The sequence below is a fragment of the Eleginops maclovinus genome, chromosome 8 (assembly GCF_036324505.1).
Source record: "Eleginops maclovinus isolate JMC-PN-2008 ecotype Puerto Natales chromosome 8, JC_Emac_rtc_rv5, whole genome shotgun sequence".
NCBI lineage: Eukaryota > Metazoa > Chordata > Actinopteri > Perciformes > Eleginopidae > Eleginops > Eleginops maclovinus.
Window position 1 is genome coordinate 15,897,244 of NC_086356.1, and position 20,793 is coordinate 15,918,036.

General features: G+C 41.3%; 2 protein-coding genes and 1 long non-coding RNA gene across 4 annotated transcripts; 2 read left to right on the top strand and 1 right to left on the bottom strand.

The window, feature by feature from the left end:
* Window positions 1–651: 651 nt before the first annotated feature.
* Window positions 652–4,027, bottom strand: LOC134868040 (beta-1,3-galactosyl-O-glycosyl-glycoprotein beta-1,6-N-acetylglucosaminyltransferase 4-like). Its single transcript, XM_063888908.1, has 2 exons — window positions 3,732–4,027; window positions 652–3,592 (listed from the first exon to the last, which is right to left on the bottom strand). Exon 2 carries the CDS (start codon window positions 3,589–3,591, stop codon window positions 2,308–2,310), a length of 1,284 nt encoding a protein of 427 aa, XP_063744978.1. The 5' UTR covers window position 3,592; window positions 3,732–4,027; the 3' UTR covers window positions 652–2,307.
* A 2,442-nt stretch (window positions 4,028–6,469) lies between these two features.
* On the top strand, window positions 6,470–9,030 carry LOC134868136 (uncharacterized). The gene is made up of 2 exons (XR_010166248.1): window positions 6,470–6,610; window positions 7,193–9,030. It is a non-coding gene; the product is annotated as an uncharacterized LOC134868136 (long non-coding RNA).
* Window positions 9,031–10,676: 1,646 nt separating this feature from the next.
* LOC134868509 (3-hydroxy-3-methylglutaryl-coenzyme A reductase-like) lies at window positions 10,677–20,504 on the top strand. Of its 2 annotated transcripts, none has more exons than XM_063889700.1 (20): window positions 10,677–10,784; window positions 11,338–11,541; window positions 11,652–11,763; window positions 11,887–11,974; window positions 12,438–12,522; window positions 12,613–12,718; window positions 12,810–12,916; window positions 13,022–13,141; window positions 13,258–13,391; window positions 13,493–13,758; window positions 13,879–14,033; window positions 14,116–14,310; window positions 15,957–16,115; window positions 16,407–16,564; window positions 16,664–16,769; window positions 16,903–17,073; window positions 17,427–17,567; window positions 17,894–18,052; window positions 19,185–19,339; window positions 19,430–20,504. In XM_063889700.1, exons 2-20 carry the CDS (start codon window positions 11,380–11,382, stop codon window positions 19,482–19,484), a joined length of 2,634 nt encoding a protein of 877 aa, XP_063745770.1. In that variant the 5' UTR covers window positions 10,677–10,784; window positions 11,338–11,379; the 3' UTR covers window positions 19,485–20,504. The 2 variants fall into 2 exon arrangements, with proteins under 2 accessions (XP_063745770.1, XP_063745771.1); XM_063889701.1 differs by having other exon boundaries at window positions 10,693–10,784; window positions 11,356–11,541.
* The last annotated feature ends 289 nt before the right edge of the window (window positions 20,505–20,793 follow it).

The following is a 20,793-nucleotide window of genomic DNA, read 5'->3' on the forward strand; positions in this document are numbered from 1 at the left end:
AGATTTAGATTCGTTTTTGGCTGAAATAACACAAAAGAGAAAGCAGAGTGCCTGTGACGCACAGCCACAGCGCCATCAAGTGGATCCAGGTCGTACAAACACAGAAAGCACGGCTGACCTCATGCTTTCTGTGTTTGTACAGAATGGCAACAAGAATGAGCTCCACATTTGAACAAACAACAGTGAGAGCCACGACCTTTAGTTGGCAGGAATGAAGAGATTCAAGCAGAATTTCAAGTATGTTTGAAGTGCCTTTTTTTTTTTCAAAACCAGCACATTCAAAGCCTTTGTAAGGAACACAAACATTTTTCTATCAAGGCCAGGGGATGAAAAAAAATTAATAAAATAAATAATCTAAAAACTATCTTTTTTTTACTCCAGAGCCACGACATGCAAACACTATGAATGGCTCGTTTGAAAAATCGTCTCAAAAAAATGTTTGTGATCTTCTCTTTATTGTCAAATGTACACAAAGTATTTTCTCTCTCAGGGAACACACATTTTTCTCTTTTCAATATCCAACATTTAACCATGTTTTAAAGCAGAGAGGTTCATGTATTTCTAAATTCTGTGGGAGAGATATCCACTCATGTCCGCATGCAGGCAGACTATAGTTAAATACGTAAGAATGAATAGGCGGAACCTTGTAAATGTTATTTACCTTTTTTAATTTGTTTACAGCAGACGTATAGTTGATTCAGGACAAATTACTTAAATTGTTTAAGTATCGACATAGGACAACTTAGGACAGAAACATTGCTACAAAGATAGAAATGGGAAGAAACAAGAAACTAGACACTGTGTTCAGATTAAGAGTAATCTTAAATAAGGAAAAAGGATGAGGTAAGGCATGTGGTGTACACTAGAACAGAACGTGTTTAATGTTTATTTTACTGTCCCTTTACTTCTAAACTTCTTTTATTCTCACTACGGCTTCTTTATTCATGTAGAAAAATCCACTGAAGTCATACAACCAATACAGCCAGACCTTATAGGCCCTTTCCATGTGTGTCTGTGTACATTTAGCACCAGAGTGAACAAACTCAATTTCCAGGGGATAAATAAAGAGTCCTCTTCTTCTCAATTGTCACAGTGAACCTCTTGACAGTTCTCTTTAAGTAAAACCTGGCACATATTGTCCATCCACATTGTGCCAACCATCCACCAGAGGTCCTCAGTACTCTCTCACCTGCTCACCTGTATCCTCTTTCCCTCATCAGCCCTGTGGTAAAACCTGACCCATTTCCACTCATTCAAAGCCAGAGTGCTACCAATAGTTATGCCTTTGCTTTGCACACAGCTGAGCATGAGCCTGTTCCTGTTTTTTGTTGTTGTCCTCCTTGGATTTGTGTTTGTGTTCCCAACCTATAAGCCTGTTCTTCACCATCATCACAAGTACATTTCCCATCATTCTACTTGCTTGCATTGTGTCAGTCCTCCTACTGTCATTGTCAGATGTTGCCGTTTTTTCCCACATAAAATAATAATAACAGTATTATAATGACACATGCACGCTATAAAAACAGTATGCACACATGACACACTATAAGATATTGTAGTCTTTCTTCAACATTAGACATTTTGACACTTTTATAACACCCTCTTTGTCATAAATCTGTGGAATTGGGCTAATATGGAGCAAATCTCAGTAGTTCAGACTAAAGTTGAATCTCTGTGGGTCTCCCACATTATGTGACGCGGAAATTGTGACTTTGACTGTGAAATAGACTGTGACTATTTCTCACCTTATTTTAAACTACCTACGTCCATGTTCTACACAAGATGTTAGAGCAAGGTAAATCTTTTTTTTGTGGTGTTTCTTTTTACTACAGGTAATGGTTAAACTTGTATTTTGAAACTGCAGATAAAATCAAGCCGTTAATGCATGCTAAAATGTGTCGCATGGGCCTAAAAGCTCCCTTTCAGACAGGGACTTCATCCTGTTCAGGGACTGCTTTTACAGGCAATGGGGACATTTAGGGAGGTTCAGAGGAGGCTTTTCTTTGGCTGCACCAAATGGGTCCAAAATCCAAAACCTTGCGCATGAAAATGGCAAATCATTGGCATATTAATGTCCAAAACAAAAAACTGTCTGAGATAATTCTGCAAAGACAATCAGAGGACATTGCACATGAGTTTTGCAGATGCTATACACAACAGCTTCGCTAAGTATGTTTGTCTGTTTGTACGCCATAATTATCATTACTCTTGTGTTAAAAGCAGAACAGGCAGCCCAGATAGAAGATAGATCAGCAAATATCTGAAAACTCAAAAAAGTTTAGCTTTGTTTAACCCTTATGTCGGGAATTAGGTGCTGCAGATTGAAATTACTTTTTGATTTTCCTCCAGCTTCTCCTCAAGGCAGTGAATAACAATGGGATCCACCTTTGGGTCAAACTTATTGGCGAACCAGTGACCATAGTTGAGTAACCAACGCAACTCGCCGGCACCAAAAATGCAAACGCTGCGGACGTGTTTCCCCGAGCATTGAGGGTACAGTCTATCCTCCAGGTACTGCCACTTCACCAGCCTGGCCTTACTCATGAGGTCGGTGATGTCGGGCTGGGATCTGTGCACCTCTCCAGGAACTCCTGGCAGGCGCACAAGTGTTGCCCAGAAGTGTTCGTCTGGAGAGTAGGTGTCCTCTGACCAGGCTAAAAAATCCTTCATCACAGCTGAGGAATCTATGTGCACAACAAACTCCTCTGACAAGACAAAGTAGGCACTGCCGATGAACATCTCGATGCCATGTGGAGGTGGCGTCTTCTCCTGCTCTGTTTTGTGTGGCAGCTTTTGAAACTCTTTTCCGACATCCATCAGCTTGTAGGAAAAGGTGAACCTTTGCTTCTTTAATTCACTAGGCCTGCTTGTCTCCAGCATATTGGCTCCATTTAACTTCTTCAGTTCTGACACTATCTCGAAGTTGGACCTTAGGGGGAAATCTTGGCCACAGAGGTTGATGACATATTTCCATTGGACTTCTGACTTCAAAAGGTCAGAGAGACAGTGGAGATCTGCTTTCAATCGACTGATGCTGGCGTAATAAACAGATTCTCGCTTGGAGGCTATGAAGACATTAGGTAGACAACGGGCTAAACCCTCCACGGCTGAGATGAACTTTTCTGAGGACTTCTGATCGTAGTGGATACAGTAGATGTTAGAGGGCGAGTACACCGCTCTGAGGAGTCTCTCTATCATCAATGCAGATTTATGCACAACAATTGAGTAAGCAAGAGGAAAGTCTCTCTCCTGCTTTGAGACATGCACCTGATCATAACCTCTGGCCTTGATGAATAATGGGCAGTTCGATGTGAGGTTAACCAGACTTTCATCGTTGTCCTCCACAACTTGTTCCCGTCTGATGACAAGTGATTTACCCACTTCCACTGGGTCCATGTCATAAATAGCCAGACAGTTAATATTGTACTTTTGATATGCCTGGATGCCATCTAAAGCTGCTTGGGGAGGTAGAGGATCGGTGATGTTGCGGTACTCCACTCCGACCAGCAGCAGTACACATAGTGTCAGCAGTGACCAGAGTGAACGAAAGAACAGCTTTCTTCTGAGTCTCGGTGAGCATCTTCTGTTCATTCTGTTGTGAGAGGAAACAGGGTAACAGGAAGCAGAAACCAGGAGTAATTTGTTTTAACCCCCCTAACGTTCGAATAGAAACTGAAAGCTAGAAATTTAGTTTTGACATAAAACATTGTAATGATTTTATACACACTCACCTTGCTTTAAACGCATGCAGGCCTCCTGATTTGCAAACTCTCAAGTCACTTTAAGTTTTATTTCATCCCGTACAGCGACACTTTTTTATAATGAATATATTTCAACGAACCAAAAAAAAACTTTAAAGCAATTTACCGCCGTCAGGTGGAATAATTTAAATCCCGTGCTAATTTTCACTTTTTACTTTTTTTTAATCCTCTCTTCATTTATCGCAATCCGAGATATATTTTCTAACATAACCTTGATAAAGCAGAGAAGCTCAACACGTTCTGAATGCCTGTCTGCTTTCAGTCTGTGTGCGCCCTCACAAATAAACCGAAAAGAAAGAGGGAGGGGCTAAGGGAAGCAGATAACTACTAATTAGAGATGCACAAATGTTAGGCTGGCGTTTCAGGTCACCAGAGATGTACAGAAAATACTATTATTACGTGTAGCATATTAAATTAAAGTAAATAGAGCTGTGCGTAAATCACAGATTATTCCTAATCGGAAAGCCATGCAGTTGATTAGAGAGAGTGAATGAAAACCCCGTGGTGTCTGTCATCTGAACTCACTTGAAAATCATTCAAAAGAAACCCAAGAACCTGGTTTCTTTGCTTTCTTTCAGGAAAGAGTTTGACTACATTGACAACCAACGCTATACTACAGTATTAGAAAGACGGTACAACAATGTAACCCCTCAACGGTTAGTGCCTAAAATCAACCAAATCTTTAATGTGTCAAATTAAGTAGAAGCAGTTATTTGTGAGAAGGGAAAGAAATTGCATTGTCTAACTGTATATATGTCATGTTGTTGGCAGTAGATTAAACAAAATATGGATCAGATTTTTCCTCAGGTTGTAACAGAAACAAAGATTTAAATGTGAATGCATTTTTTCATTGTCACCTGTTTAGCTCTTTCCAAATACTGGTTGGACTGGTATTCAATGTTACGCAATAGATATCATGTGATGTGGCAATAATTTTTTGTGAAAACAAGAAGCTGCGTTTTGCATAGGACATGAACTATGACAATTCACTCTGCAGATAGGCTATCATGTTCATTAAGATGAACAGACAATCGGGCTGATATTATCCTCCCGTAAAGGGAAAACTGATGTCAATTATCAGTAATAAACTTCCTGCTATTTTATTTTGATTACATCTCTGGATAGAGAATCTACTTGTGATTAGGAGTGCACTGTACAATGTAATTGTATATCTTACTTAAAAAGAAAAGTGACTTTAACTCACAGCTTACTCTGTTGACTATCCTCACTTAAACTTAGTAAAGACAAGTAATCAAACTCATCAGCTGCAAGTAGGTTTCAAGGTTTCAAGGTTTCAAGGTTTTATTTGTCATATGCACAGCAGATACAGCGTATATGTTGGCAATGAAAATCTTATGTCGCGTGCTCCTCCAACAACTCAACATACATGGTGGAAAAGATAAATAAAATAGTGAAAAAGAGAGAAGAATATTTACAATATCAACAATACAGATTTGAGGATGTGAAATATATACATATGTGGAATACATTGAAAGTATTTAAATACTTTACACTGTTGAATGAGGAGGTATGGACAGATGCATATATTATGTATAACAGATGTATATGTATAATATATAGATATGTGTACTATAAACAGATATGTATGGCAGATGTGTATAATATATATATATATATATGTATGTGTGTACTATAAACAGATGTGAGTAGACATTCACACAGCTCAGGAGTTCAGTAGTCTTATAGCCTGTGGTATAAAACTGTCTCTGAGGCTGGTGGTCTTGGTCCGGATGCTGCGGTACCGTCTGCCAGACGGCAGCAGACAGAACAGATTGTTGCTGGGGTGATGGGGGTCCTTTAATATCCTACCGGCCTTCTTCCTACACCGCTGGGTGTAGAGGTCCTCCATGGATGGCAACTCCGTCCTGGTGATGTGCTGAGCAGTTTTCACCACCCTCTGTAGAGTCTTACGGTTGAGGGCGGTGCAACTGCCATACCAGGCGGTGATGCAGCCAGTCAGGATACTCTCGATGGTGCACCTGTAGAAGTTGCAGAGTATCCTGGAGTCCATGTTGAACTTCCGCAGCCTGCGGAGGAAGAAGAGCCGCTGTCGCCCTGGTGTGATGTGTCCATGTCAGGTCCTCACTGATGTTAACCCCGAGGAACCTGAAGCTGCTGACTCTCTCCACAGTAACCAGTACTTAGAGACCTATCTATCTGAGGTATTTTCAGAGACAGTTACACTGCTGAAAATCATGATCACAACTCCCATGACCACTGCTGAGGCTGAGAGGTGTTTTTCAACTCTGAAAAGGATTAAAACCTTCCTCAGGAACACCATGAGTCAGGAGAGACTGAATGCCTTAGCCATGCTCTCAATGGAAAAAAGGCTGGTCACAGACATGATTGACTTTAACCAGAGAGTTATTGAGGAATTTGCCAGCTTGAAAGAGAGGAGGGCTAAATTTCTTTACAAGTAGTGGGGCCTACTCTGGCACATAAATGTCAAATGTGATGAATATGTGTCTGAATACTAATCTAAACCTAGTTCCAATGTTTGTAATGAGCAGTGTGTTTTTGTTTAATAAATCTTTGTTTTTCAATATATTCTACTGAATCTCTTTTGTGGGTTATTTTCTCATTGCGGAGTGCTATTTAAACCGTGCCGCCCAACTGCGCCCCCCCCCCAAAAAAATGTTCACCAGCCGCCACTGCTTAGAGGTATGAGTGCGTAAAACGCATCTGCACAACCAGCAGAAACTCGGCATCATTCGGCAGCTGTCGTTGAACGCACATGCGCAGTTGCCCACTGACGAGTCAGGACATGCTTTGAACGAGGCGGTAAACCCTTAACAACACGGCGGCTGCTGCAGCGAAGTTGTGTCACGGTAAGTTTCACTGGTTTTAGCAAACTTATAGTCGTTATCTTTGCCATATAATTTATCTGTAAGTCCAGGTTTGGAGGTTAACTTTATGTTGAATGATTTAGCCATGCTGGTCGAAATTATAATGTTTATTTAGTGGCGTATTTTTGTTGTTGCTGCGAGTCGGTCCTTTGCAGTCATGTGAAACCTAAAGCTAACCAGCCTTTCACGTGAAGTTGCTCGGTGTAAAACTCTAACGTTTCGGCAAACACAGCATGCTTATAGGTTGGTTTCACGTGACGTCACACTGCTGCATCGTGAGAGCGCGAAATTCAGATGGAGGGCAGGAAGTGAAGTAGCTTCTGAGGATCTGCCGTGGTGCTGCCTAGCGCTACACGGAACGCCTCCTAAACTGTACTACCACCTGTACTACACTGGAAGTTTACTCATCAGCCTCCTGTGGTAGTAGCGAGTACATTGCCCAGAAGCCGCAGTGATACCTAAGTGTTACATTAAACTTTTAGTGGCTGTCTTGTGTTTCTGCCATAGAAATTCAAGGTGACATCTGATATGTAATTTTGGTGTTATTGCTTCTATTGTTGTTAGGACTGCGAAGACCCAGACATGTCTCACACCCCCATCAGGAACCTGACCGTCATTCCTGAGGACAGACAATCCTCCCCTGACTCACTGCACCTTCAGGCTTCAGGTACTGCAATCATTTTGGAAGGAAGAATGGTCATTGATGACCTTGAAAATCTACCACATGCCATGTGCTTGCTCTTTGGACTTACTTACGCTCTGAATTTGGAGTACCCTCAACAACTGAAGCACACCTTTGACTTCATCCAAAGGGTGCTTCTCTCACTTGGACATAAATCCCTAAAACCAAAAATACAATCACTCAAAAATCTTATGATGCAATGAGTGAATGTGTTCACAATGTGGATGTGACGTGACATTATGGGTCAAGCGGATACCTTTACCCTTATTGGAAAAGTGATATTTATTTCTTGTTTGATCCTTTTTTTCGGGAGGGAGCCTCATCATACTACTAAATGGTTTTATGTTCATTTTTCCTTTTGTGTTAATGCTGACATGATTGTGATATTGATTACCAGCATCAGGCTCTTTAGCCAGTTATGTCAGACTTAATATCTGTTGAAAGTCAATCTCTAGTGCACTTCTAAATTCATCCACTCAGAATTTAAATCAGAACACTCTGAGCAGGTCTAGCAGGAGCTGTCCTAAACAGCAGGATTACAGTTGCACATTTAGTTGAAATAGTGCTCTTATTTTGCAGTCATGCAATAGGTGGATTAGAAACAGTTGAGATATATTTGCTGTTCACTTTATTGATGTTATGATAAATGTTAGGCCCTGTAATTGAGAATTTAGTTCTTCTATGGTTTGTTTAACACCATAGTCAACAGAGACATTTAAGCAGGGATTCTCAAAGTTTTAAAGACTGAGGGCCGTTTTAAGGATTCAAAATTAGATTGAAGGCCGCCCTAGAAAAAAGTCACGTGTCATTTTCTTCAGAAAACGTCTATGGAAAAGTTTGTTTCCAGGTTAGTGTGTATGTAACCACACTTGAGAACCCCTGTATTTAAGGTAAACTTAAATAGTCTTCAGCCTGGACCCTATTTCTACATGTATTTGTGTTCAGAACACATTTTTTTAATTATTAAACTTTGTTTTCCATTCAAACTGTTGTCTGTTGTCTCTTCGTTTCAATAACTTATCACTTTTGGTTCAGCTTACTTGAACATATCAAGGCAATCGGTTTCCTGATATTTTGCTAGTGATGTGAACTTGTAAAACTTGTAAGGATAACTTATTTTTATGAGTGCTGCTTAATTAACATAACTCACAAGTTTAAGTAGTCCAATTTGACATTTTATAGTCAACCTAACTAATGATTTTGAGTTAACTATACTTAAGTTTACTGCCATTGTGGCGTCAAACAAGTGTGAGCATAGGACCAGCATCTGTGGAGGAACTCCAGGCCTGAAGGGGGCAGAGAGAGCTCACCCAGACACCCAACAGACAGGATGCAACCCATGTTTTTGGAGGGACCGATTTCACCTGCGCACCTCTAATCAATCTAATCTAAATCTAATCAGTATAAAATGTTTGGAGGTAGCTTGGTGAGCCCTCTTTGCTCGGTCTCCTCAGCCTACTGACAGCTCATGTTCAACCACAGACGCAACTGGTATGGACTTCAAATATTTAGTTTGAAAGAATCATATGTTTGCTGTTTTCTGTTTGATTTTGATCTGTTTTGAATTTAAATGAGATGTTTAGTTTAATGATCATGATTGATGCATACTGATGTGGAATGTAATTTGCCTTTTTGTTTCTTAAAGGTTATCAACCTATTCTTCCTCTGGAATTTCACTTTGTGCCATCAATCTGAAAGAAAATAAATCACCAGAACGGAACAGAGTTGTCCCCTTGCATTATTTGTGTTGAACAAGCCGTTTTCAAGTTTGGGCAGAGCTGAATCTGAATCTTAACATCTGGATAACTTGACAGCCATTGTATGAGTTGTCTGAACTTATATTTTTATAGCTGACCCAATTAATGATTTTGAGTTAACTTAACTCAGGTTTACTGCCATTAGCTGAGTTGTCTAAACACAGTTATGTTCAGCTATAACACCTTGAAAATAATTAGCTACTTTACTTAGAGATTTTGAGGCAATCGGTTTCCTAACTTTTTTTAAGTTAAGTGAACTTATTACAATTAACAGTGTGGTGGAAAGTAACTATATATATTTACTCAAGTATTGTACTCAAGCATTGAACACAATGAATATTAAAGTCATGCTTGTTCCACACAGGGAAAATGAGATTAAGGCAGAAAATCAAGCAAAAATGAAACACCCTATCAAGTCTGTGGACCTCACTGATAGAAAGTGTAAAAGTTAGCCAATAATCAAAGGTATTTCTCTTAAACCTCTCAAACTTGCACCAAAGCCCATATGATCCACACAAAACAGTGCAGAGTTTCACAGCAGCGCCTTCTGTTTTTTGTTGTAGGTACATTTGCATGTTAAAGCTATATGGGAGCTGTCAAATTACAAGTCTTAGTTAGAACAAGTGTAATGCAGCAGATGAAAGGGTGATGGGGGTGCTGTTCTTCTGAGACATGCAGCCCTCCGTCTCCAGCACTCTGGTTATTGATGGTGTTTGAGTTTGCATGCTGCTCAAATGTACTCTTGCTATTGATGTCTTTCCATTTTACTAAGATCCAGTTGTCACTGAAGCCCAAATTATTCGTAACCGAGCATCCCAGATCAGCACTTATCTAGGTAGCTTGATAATATACACTCCAAACAGACTAAGCACATGCTTCCGGCTGGGAGAAATACAATTATGGACACTGTATCAAACTGCAATGTTGAAAACACTGGCCGTCCTGACCATTTTAGTCTTCAGTCACTTTTTACATACCTAACAACCTGTAGCGCTAAGTCCGCAGTGGGGTTAAGTAACTTCTACCCCACCAAAATTCTGAGGTAAATAGAAGGCTATACTTTTACTCCACTACATTTACTTAATATCTGTATTTACTGTGCATAGTGTGAAGTGTAATCAACACTTAAATAAGACTTTAGTTACGCAAGTACATTCACAAGTACGGAGGCCGAGAACTACGGAGCCCCTCTGGTGACATCGGTGAGATTTTTTTAAATTTGTGGTTTAGTAATTCCAGGCCACAAATTAAAAAAAATCTCACCGATGTCACCAGAGGGGCTCCGTACACAAGTACCCTGCATTATACAAGTAATTAAAATAAGCTGCACCTTTACCAGCTTTGATAAACATATTAATGCATCAATTATTATGATCAACACGTATATATTATTTGGAAACTGCATAATGAGTTATTTTACTTTTGGTAATTATATTTTGAAGCTAATACTTTTGTACTTTACTTGAGTAACATTTTGATTTAACTCTTACTTGTAACAGAGTATTCCTACACTCACTGGCGGTTACAATTCACAAAATCGGAGTACTTTTCCCAAGTCTGACAGTCTGTCATCACGCCGTGTGACGTAGGGGGCGTTGAAGACGTCAGGATTTCCGCATCGCCATGTTGACGTCGTTGTTACCCCGAAGCGATTTGTGTAAGGGACATTATCATCATGGAAAGGACTCGCTGACCCTGGTGAAGCTTACATTTCAAAGTACGATAATTCAACATGTATTATACGGCTCTAACTTTAACGAGTCAATAACGTACCGAGTGACAATGTCACCTTGGTGGCAGAATGTGTATGTTGTTAGACCGGGTGTGACACCTAATGTAGCTAATGCTCACGCTACTGACTGAGAGCTAACTGCTAAAGCTAATGCTTACCAACGAAAACGTCAAACGGGCACATTTTACTATCTTGCTCTCTCTCGGTATTTTCTGTCTTTATAAACTGTAAAACAGTACACTTAAGTTAGTCTGCATATTTTTAACTAAACGCTCTTTCACTTGAGATAGCTAGCCAAAGGAAAGCTACATTTTGGTCTCACAGCTGTTAGCTAAACAGACAGTAGTTAGCCTCTGTCGTTCTTACCTATTTTGATCTACAGCCGCTAAACATGATCGTAACAGGTTAGCGTCTTGTCTTGTTATTGAGAATAATTGGTTAATGGTCCTATGCTTTTAGTGGTGGAAGAAGTACTCGGATGCTTTACTTGAGTAATTGTACTGCGTTACTTCCCACCTCTGTATGATTTTTAATACAGGCAAGTCTGTGATCTTAGCTAGCAGAAAGGCATCCTGAGACCATGTTGGCTCGGCTGTTCAGGCTCCACGGCCTCCTAGTGGCCTCCCACCCATGGGAGGTTATTGTGGGCACCATCGCTCTAACCGTCTGCCTTGTGTCTATGAACAACTTGGCATCCAGCAGCCAGATATGCAGATGGAACGACTGCCCCAAAGTGGAGGAGGTGAGTCTGCTCTGAGAGGAGGCTGGAGTAGGTTTGGCAGCTCATCTTAAATTAAAAAAGATGTAATGATATGCTAACAAGTGGTTATGTCTGTTCTTGTTTTCTTACAGAAAATCCACAGCAGTGACATAATCATCCTAACTATCACACGATGCATGGCAATTGTTTATATCTATTTCCAGTTCAAGAATCTGCGACAACTAGGCTCCAAATATATACTGGGTCAGTATGATGGGATGCTGTAGCTTGTTCAGCATTAAACTGTATGCTTCATATAATATCCATATTTACAATAACAACGCCATACGCCATTTATTTGAACTGTTATCATATTTCTTCCTACAGGCATTGCAGGGTTGTTCACGGTGTTCTCCAGCTTTGTTTTCAGTACGGTGGTCATCCACTTCTTTGGGAAGGAGCTTACAGGTCTTAAGTAAGTTTTAAATGCGGCAACATACTTATTATTCAGCAGACAGAATTAGCTTAAGTTTGCTAGTCCTTACAACTGACAGCAATTTTTTACCACATGTGCAATAGATGAAAAGCATAATATTATTTTGCCTCTGGGACCCATATTTTAAAATGACTTGCATTTAAGTCCATCGTTGGCTAAAGGTTGGATTTTGTATTTATTTATTTACATATCTTGACAGGTGTGACTTAGAATAAGTGCCTAAAGTTCATTCACATCCAAAGCAACATGGCACAGTATACCAAAACCAGAGCTCTGCTTTAAAAGACATCACTAGAAAGATTTTAAATCATGTAACAGAGGACACTTTGACCCATGACAATGTCACAGTGTCACTTGCAGAACCTCGTTTTTAACAATGAAGACAGGTGCTGCTGTGAAACAGTGTAATTCCCTGATTGACATTTATCACTTTCCCCTGCAGTGAAGCCCTGCCGTTCTTTCTCCTGCTCATTGACCTGTCCAAAGCCAGCACATTGGCCAAATTTGCCCTCAGCTCAAACTCTCAGGTATTGTCACACACCTTGTTTCTGTGAATGTGTGAACTGTAACTGAAATATGTTGATTCATAGCCAGAATATACTGTGTTTTGTGTATAGGAGGAGGTTAGGGAGAACATCTCTCAGGGCATGGCCATCCTGGGCCCCACCTTCACCCTGGATGCTCTGGTGGAGTGTCTGGTCATTGGGATTGGCACCATGTCAGGTATGGAAACATATTTGTGTTCCTCCAAAACATCTATGGTTTTTTTTATCCTCTGATGATGGTGTGTTGTTTAATTTCTATTGTTTTCCAGGTGTGCCTCAGTTAGAGATAATGTGTTGTTTTGGCTGTATGTCCGTCCTGGCCAATTACTTTGTCTTCATGACCTTCTTCCCTGCGTGTGTCTCCCTGGTCCTGGAGGTAAGGATTATTTGTAAAATGTGGGATCATTTTTGTCTGAAATCAGTTCCTTGCATGTCACAGTTCATTTCGATGTGAGCTCATGCTGTATGTTTGTCTGTGTAGCTGTCCAGGGAAAGTCGTGAGGGACGTCCAATCTGGCAACTGAGCCACTTTGCCCGTGTGCTGGCTGAAGAAGAGGACAACAAGCCCAATCCTGTGACACAAAGGGTCAAAATCATCATGGTGAGACTCTGTAGTTTAAAAGTAAACTCTGAACAGTTGTTTAAAAATCAGGCTTTTCCTAATTAAGAAATAAGATCATGTAAAAAGTCTTAACTTTTTAACAATTTCCTTCCCAGTCTCTGAGCCTGGCTTTGGTTCATGCTCATACTCGACTAGCAGCTGAGCTTCCAGGTCAGAACAGCTCTCTGGAGGGACCCATAGCTACCAGACTGGACTCAGGTGACACCATATGGCCTCCTAAGCTCAACAGGTAAAAACAAATTACCAGTTCCATGAACAAATTTGCCTGGCATTTATTGCTGTGCTCTAACCCACTGATGCATGACTTGGTCTCTTTTCCGCTCTGACCAGCATGGACCTGGAGCAGGTGATAACTCTCGGTCTTGCCCTGCTCCTGGCTGTGAAGTACGTTTTCTTTGAGCAAGCAGAGACAGAGTCTTCCCTGTCCCTCATGAGTACCAGTATCAGCTGTCCTCTGACCCAGAAATCCGGGGTGGCAGGGGACTGCTGCAGGAGGGATTACCCAGGCACAAAAGCTACGACCATGAACGGTACCTTAGCAACCCACGCTGCCTCGCCAGCTGTGTCAGACGCTGACACAGCGTTCAGGGAGAAAGGTGAGACTTATGAGCCCTCCTGGCACTATCATGTTTACCTGCAGATGAGAACACAAAATCTCTGATGGAACGGTATTGTTGCTTAGCATGGCTTAATGTCTCGTGTTTCCTCTACATCAGAGGCTACTCAGCCTGCTGCTGTCCCAGTGGAGAACGGCCCATGTGTTTCATGTTTTGAGGAGTCTCCTACTCCAACACCTTTCAGTCCTCAGAGCAGCTGTAATTCAGAGGCTCGGACGCTGGAGGAATGTTTGAGAATTCTGTCAGATCCACAGGTAAGAAATAGAAATCATATCTTCAGTTCTGTGTTTGTCGGAAAGTATAAGAAGTCCCTAAATTTCCCATGTTCCTTTCCAGAAGGGTGCCCGTTCTCTGAGCGATGAAGAGGTGATGAACCTGGTCACCTCTCGAAACATCCTGAACTATAAACTGGAGTCTGTCCTGGAGACTCCGGAGAGGGGCGTGGCCATCAGGAGGGAAATGCTTTCATCCAAACTGCCTGTTCTCTCTGCTTTGGCTTCTCTGCCTTATAAGGACTACGACTATTCTAAGGTATTGGCCACATGCATATCTTTCACTCTTATTGGGACCTGTTTTGTATAATCTACAAGCACATATATATTCATTCACTTTAAATGATGATACACGGCCCGGACCAAAAAAAGGTCACAAGCCTGTGGGGGCAGTGCTATGATCTGGGGTTGCTGTAGTTGGTCTGGTCTAGGTTCAGCAATGTGCCCAAAGAATGAGGTCAGCTGACTACCTGAACATACTGAATGACCAGGTTATTCCATCAATGGATTTGTTCTTCCCTCAATGGATTTGTTCTTCCCTGATGGCTAGGGTTGGGTATCGGTTGGGTTTTATCCGATACCGGTGCCTACTCGGTATTTTTGAAACGGTTCCGGTGCCGAAACGGTTCTCGAACCGGTACTTAAAAAAACGAAAACGCACACACGTTGTCAAAAAACAATACCCTTTTATTTCCAGGGCCAAATTGAACACAGTATTAACTTAAATCTTTAAGCAATATAAATACAAGTAACATATAGTAATAAATAAACCAATACAGAGAGGCCCAGCCTGGGACTGTCTTCTATTTGTCCGACACTGGCTGCTGCCGTTGAAGTGCTTGACCTTTCGTCACGTAATTTATCAAACACGGTGCATCGATCGGCTTTTAAATAAACTCCATGCACCGTCAGATGTTTCATTAAATTAGAAGTGATACCTCCCTTGCATGCTATTGCTTAAGACATATGTTGCATGTCGCAGAATCTGCATCCTTAGATGTGAAATGAAGCCAAACCTAGGAGCGTTTTACTTCCGGCATCTTTATTGATCCTCTCACTCAGTTCTGATCAACAAGTGTGCAGAGTAGCGGCACTGACGTCAGGTTCAACAACCTCAAGTTGATGCCGGAACACCAGGGGGCAGTATTAAAAAAAAGTCTGGCACCGAAATGTTCGTTCTTATTCGGTCTCGTTACTACCGTTTATGTTGGAACCGGTTCCCTATTGGCACCGGGTTTCGGTGCCAAACCCTACTGATGGCACGGGCATGTTCCAAGATGACAATACCAGGATCCATCGGGCTCATATTGTGAAAGAGTGGTTCAGGGAGCATGAGACATCATTTTCACACATGGATTGGCTACCACAGAGTCCAGACCTGAACCCGATTGAGAATCTTTGGGATGTGCTGGAGAAGACTTTGCACAATGGTCCAAATCTCCCGTCATCAATACAAGATCTTGGCGAAAAATTAAACCAAAACAGAAATAAATGTTGTGACATTGCAGAAGCTTGTGGAAACGATGCCACAGCGAATGCGTGCCGTAATCAAAGGTAAAGGCGGTCCAACAAATATTAGTGTGTGACCTTTTTTTGGCCAGGCAGTGTAATTTGCACCTATAAGTAAATTGTAATATTGTTATTGCACTTCATTTTTATATATTTAAATGTCATGTAAACTTCAGTTACATTTTTTCGAAGTATTTTTATAATACCTCTATATCTGTAGATTTTTAAAAACCTCATGTGTGTTTATAAATGCACCATCGTACACCATAGCATTGTCCTTGTATGTGTTACCCTGCTTGAAGCTTATTAACTTTCTGATGGTTTTCATTGAGGATATGTTTCTGTACATATTGCCTCTCCTATAAAGTGTGTATACCTTGTGTTGTCGCCCTACAGGTGATGGGCACTTGCTGTGAGAATGTTATTGGCTACATGCCGGTGCCAGTCGGAGTGGCTGGTCCTCTTCTTTTGGACCAGAAGCACTTTTACGTTCCTATGGCGACCACAGAGGGATGCCTGGTGGCCAGCACTAACAGAGGATGCAGGGCGCTTTCTGTAAGTCGTGTGTGTGTGTGTGTGTGTGTGTGTGTGTGTGTGTGTGTGTGTGTGTGTGTGTGTGTGTGTGTGTGTGTGTGTGTGTGTGTGTGTGTGTGTGTGTGTGTGTGTGTGTGTGTGTGTGTGTGTGTGTGTGTGTGTGTGTGTGTGTGTGTGTGTGTGTGTGTGTGTGTGTGTGTGTGTGTGTGTGTGTGTGTGTGTGTGTGTGTGTGTGTGTGTGTGTGTGTGTGTGTGTGTGTGTGTGTGTGTGTGTGTGTGTGTGTGTGTGTTGACTCGTATTTTCCTGTCCAGCTGAGCGGGGGTTGCCACAGCAGCATCCTGGCTGACAGTATGACCAGGGCTCCTGTGGTGAGGCTGCCCTCAGCATGCCGCGCTGCAGAGGTCAAAGTGTGGCTGGAGACCTCGGACGGGTTCTCCATGATCAAAGAGGCTTTCGACCTGACCAGCAGGTCGGTGCACAAACACTTTTTCCATTTCATTTAGTCCCACCTATGAAATGTTGTTGTGTTTGAGGACATACAGATCATATTAACATTTGCTCTTGATAGGTTCGCTCGTCTGGAGAAGCTGCTGGTGAGCTTAGCAGGGAGGAACTTATACATTCGCTTCCAGTCTCAGACCGGAGACGCCATGGGCATGAACATGCTCTCAAAGGTAAGATCGACACTTGTATAGTAGTATAGCAGTCAATGTAATTTAGAAGCAACTCTACAGATCACTGTGCTTCTCTTCTGTCTCAAGTGATGTAAACACAAAAAAAAGTGTGTGTGTTTGTGTGTTTCCCCAGGGGACAGAGCAGGCTCTGCAAATACTCCGGCAGCAGTATCCAGATGTGGATGTGCTTTCAGTTAGTGGCAACTATTGCACTGACAAGAAGTCTGCTGCCATTAACTGGATCCTGGGTCGGGGGAAGTCTGCTGTGTGTGAGGCCACCATACCAGCCAAAGTGGTCAGGGAGGTAAAGAAACTGGAACCGTGGGATTTCCCCTATAATCTCAAACCACATTTATTTATTCATTCATTATTAAAAATGTTTATTTGTGCCGCTTTCTTCTGTTGGTAAATCAAACATTTGGCTCTAAAGCAGCCATTAATGTGTGTGTGTGTGTGTGTGTGTGTGTGTGTGTGTGTGTGTGTGTGTGTGTGTGTGTGTGTGTGTGTGTGTGTGTGTGTGTGTGTGTGTGTGTGTGTGTGTGTGTGTGTGTGTGTGTGTGTGTGTGTGTGTGTGTGTGTGTGTGTGTGTGTGTGTGTGTGTGTGTGTGTGTGTGTGTGTGTGTGTGTGTGTGTGTGTGTGTGTGTGTGTGTGTTTAGGTGTTGAAAACCAGCACAGCTTCTCTGGTGGAGCTGAACATCAACAAGAACTTGGTGGGCTCGGCCATGGCGGGCAGTATCGGGGGCTTTAATGCTCATGCTGCCAACATCGTAGCTGCCATCTACATCGCCTGTGGACAGGTAATGGATTCATCACATGTGGTAGAACAGTACTGATGGTTTAGAATCAACATTATTTTGTTTTGAGTATATATTAAAATGGATGAATTATAACATTAAACTAGGAATCATTGAGGGGTACTTGTATATAAAATAAATACATTTATGTGATGAATTAAAAGTGCTGATAAGGTTTTTAAGTCAGATGAACCCAGCAATGATTTAATTGCAATGTATTTTGGCTGCAAACGAAAGAATATATAATAAGTGTTGGGCGTCAGCGCAGCCCACAACATCAAACACATCGCCTCGCCACATTTACTGACAGAAATGATTGCTTGTTCCAGGACCCGGCTCAGACTGTGGGGAGCTCCAACTGCATCACTCAGATGGAGGCGGCTGGCCCGGAGAGGGAGGACCTGTACATCAGCTGCACCATGCCCTCCATAGAGCTGGGCACCGTGGGGGGAGGCACCAACCTGGCGCCCCAGCAGGCCTGCCTTCAGGTAATGTCCCCTTTAACAGGAAATTTTCCCCAAGAAAGAGCAATAGTATAGTATAGTATGTTCAAAATATTTGAATAAAGGACATACTAAAAAATGACGGTATAATATGTTAGAAAAATCCAAACACAAAAAATAAGAAATAGTATAGCATGATGGAAATGTTTAAAAAAACGTCATAGTATAATATGTTGAAAAGAATTACATAGATTAGTATGTTGAAGAAATCGTCATACTAAAGAATATCGGGGAAAAAATGACATAGTAAAGTTTGTAAAAAAAACAAAAATAAAAAACCAGACATTTTAAAATAACAACATAGTATGTAAAACAAGCTGTAAAGTACAACACCAGTCAAAGGTTTGGACACGCCTTCTCATTCAATGGTTCTAATTTATTTAAATGATATTCTACATTGTAAATTAAAACTCAAGACATCAAAACTATGGAATTATGTAAAAACAAAAACTTGTTAAACAATCCAGAATATGTTTTAGATTCTTCAAAGTAGCCCCCTTTTGCCCTGATGACAGCTTTCCCCCCCTTGGCCTCTCTCTGGTTCATTAACAGCTGTGCATTGTCAGGAGTCGATGTGTGGGATACTTGCCTTCTTAGTGTGTTTGATCAGTTGAGGTGGGGTTAGTGCACAGGGCCCCATTGACAATTGTTGTAATCCATATTATAGCAAGAACCACTGAACTCAGTAAAGAGAAACGACAGTCCATCCTAACTTTAAGAAATGAAGGTCCGTCCGCCAGGAAAATGTCAAGAACTTTGAATGTGCAGACGCAAAAACCATCAAACGCTGTGGTGAAACTGGCTCTCATGACGACCAACCCAATTCTTCCAATTCCAATTAATTCCATATGTGTTCTTTCATAGTTTTGATGTTTTCAGTATTAATCTACAATCTATAAAATAATTCAAAAAATAAAAACCTTCGGATGTGTCCAAACTTCTGACTGGTACTGTATGTTTTAAATATATGAAACAAAACATCATATTTTAGTATGGGGGTTGTAGTTGTATTATTATACAGTGTAGTAACAGTTTATTAAACGTGATGAATCAGAAAACAGACTGTTTGGCTGATCTGTGACCTTCCCTAAATATCTGTATCCATCTCTATCTGTAGATGCTCGGTGTCCAAGGTACCAGTTCCAGCCGGCCCGGGGATAACGCCCGTCAGCTGGCCCGCGTGGTGTGTGCCACGGTTCTGGCCGGGGAGCTGTCTCTGATGGCCGCTCTCGCTGCTGGACACCTTGTTAAGAGCCACATGACCCACAACAGGTCAGACATTTCATTAATCTACTTTAAAGTTTGTAAAAGTCTTTATTTTCTTTATGATTTCTGAAGCCCTTCCTGTTTTTCTGCTCCCAGATCTAAAACAAACCTGTCAGAAACGCCTCCATCAGAGTCAGAGAAAGCTGCGTGACAAAGAATTCCTCCCTCTAGAGTCAGATTGAAGGAGCGCTCCAGCCAACAGAAGGAAACTTCACGGTGAAAAGTGAGAGGAAACATTGTCTCTTAATGACGTGACTCTGAAAGGAGGAGACCTAAAGACTAAAAGACTGATAACTAGAACCAGGAACACATGCCAAACCCCGCAGCCAACGTATGCTTGCTCTGCTTGTCGCACCACTGTGTGCATGAAGACTTTTTCGGGTCAGGTATTATGTTGAGGTTATTTATTTTTGCCATGTGTCTGCAACTGTGTGTGTGTGTGTGTGTGTGTGTTGTGGTCACTGATCTTTCAGACAATTGTGAATTCTTGAATGGCTTTGAATCATTGCACAATTTATTGAACGCTTTCTGTGCCTCTTTAGAGTCTTAAGGCCAAAACCATTCATAAAATGACTGAACCTGCACCTTGATTCTTTTATTTTTCATCTAAAATGCAGAATGTGATGTTTTGGTCTGACAAAGTGATCACTAGCCAAAAGTTTGCGTGAGATGATGCTATTACCGCTGTAGGTGACATCTGTTTTTCAATGCCAACTTGTTTCCTGAATGTATGTTTTACTAAAACAGTGTTGTCGGAAATACTTGCACAAGGGAGCCGCTGTGTATTGTTTTGAATGAAGATGGCTGCTAGTACCAGAGAGGAAAAAGCAAATGCTACTTTGGTTTTTGTTAATTGAAAAAATTATACAGGCACATTGTTACTTTGTGTTAAGACGAAAAAAGGATGACTGGAAAATGAAAGCCATATAAACTAATTTAACAAACTGTAATGGTACTCTATTACCTACAGAACGATTGGAGGTTATGCTGACATTGTGGAAGTTAAAAGCATCCCTGACAGTTACTGCAGGTCCTTATTACCTTTTTGGAAAGCAAGCACAAACGTGGCCTTACACAGTTAGTCTCTGAGTTGAGCCATAGCATGTTCTAGATAGAATATTCAATTTTAGGCTATTCATTTTTTTATTTAATAAAAAATGATTTACATCAACTTTCCTCTTAATGTCTCAGTTGCTTTTCTGAACTCGTGGCTGCAGAAAAAAAGGGAAACTGGAGAATAACCCTTTTATTTCAATATTAAATGTAAAAACATTCAAATAAAAAAGTTCAAAAGGTTAGTTACTATACTACTCACAACAAAAATACTACATATTATAATCGTCCTCAATTTCTGGAGGGTTCCTTGTAGACTGGTCCTCCTGTCTGGATCAAGCCTACTGCAAGAGATCAGAACCAGATAAGCCGGGAACTGTTTGATTTTCCTGATTCTGATCCCCAAC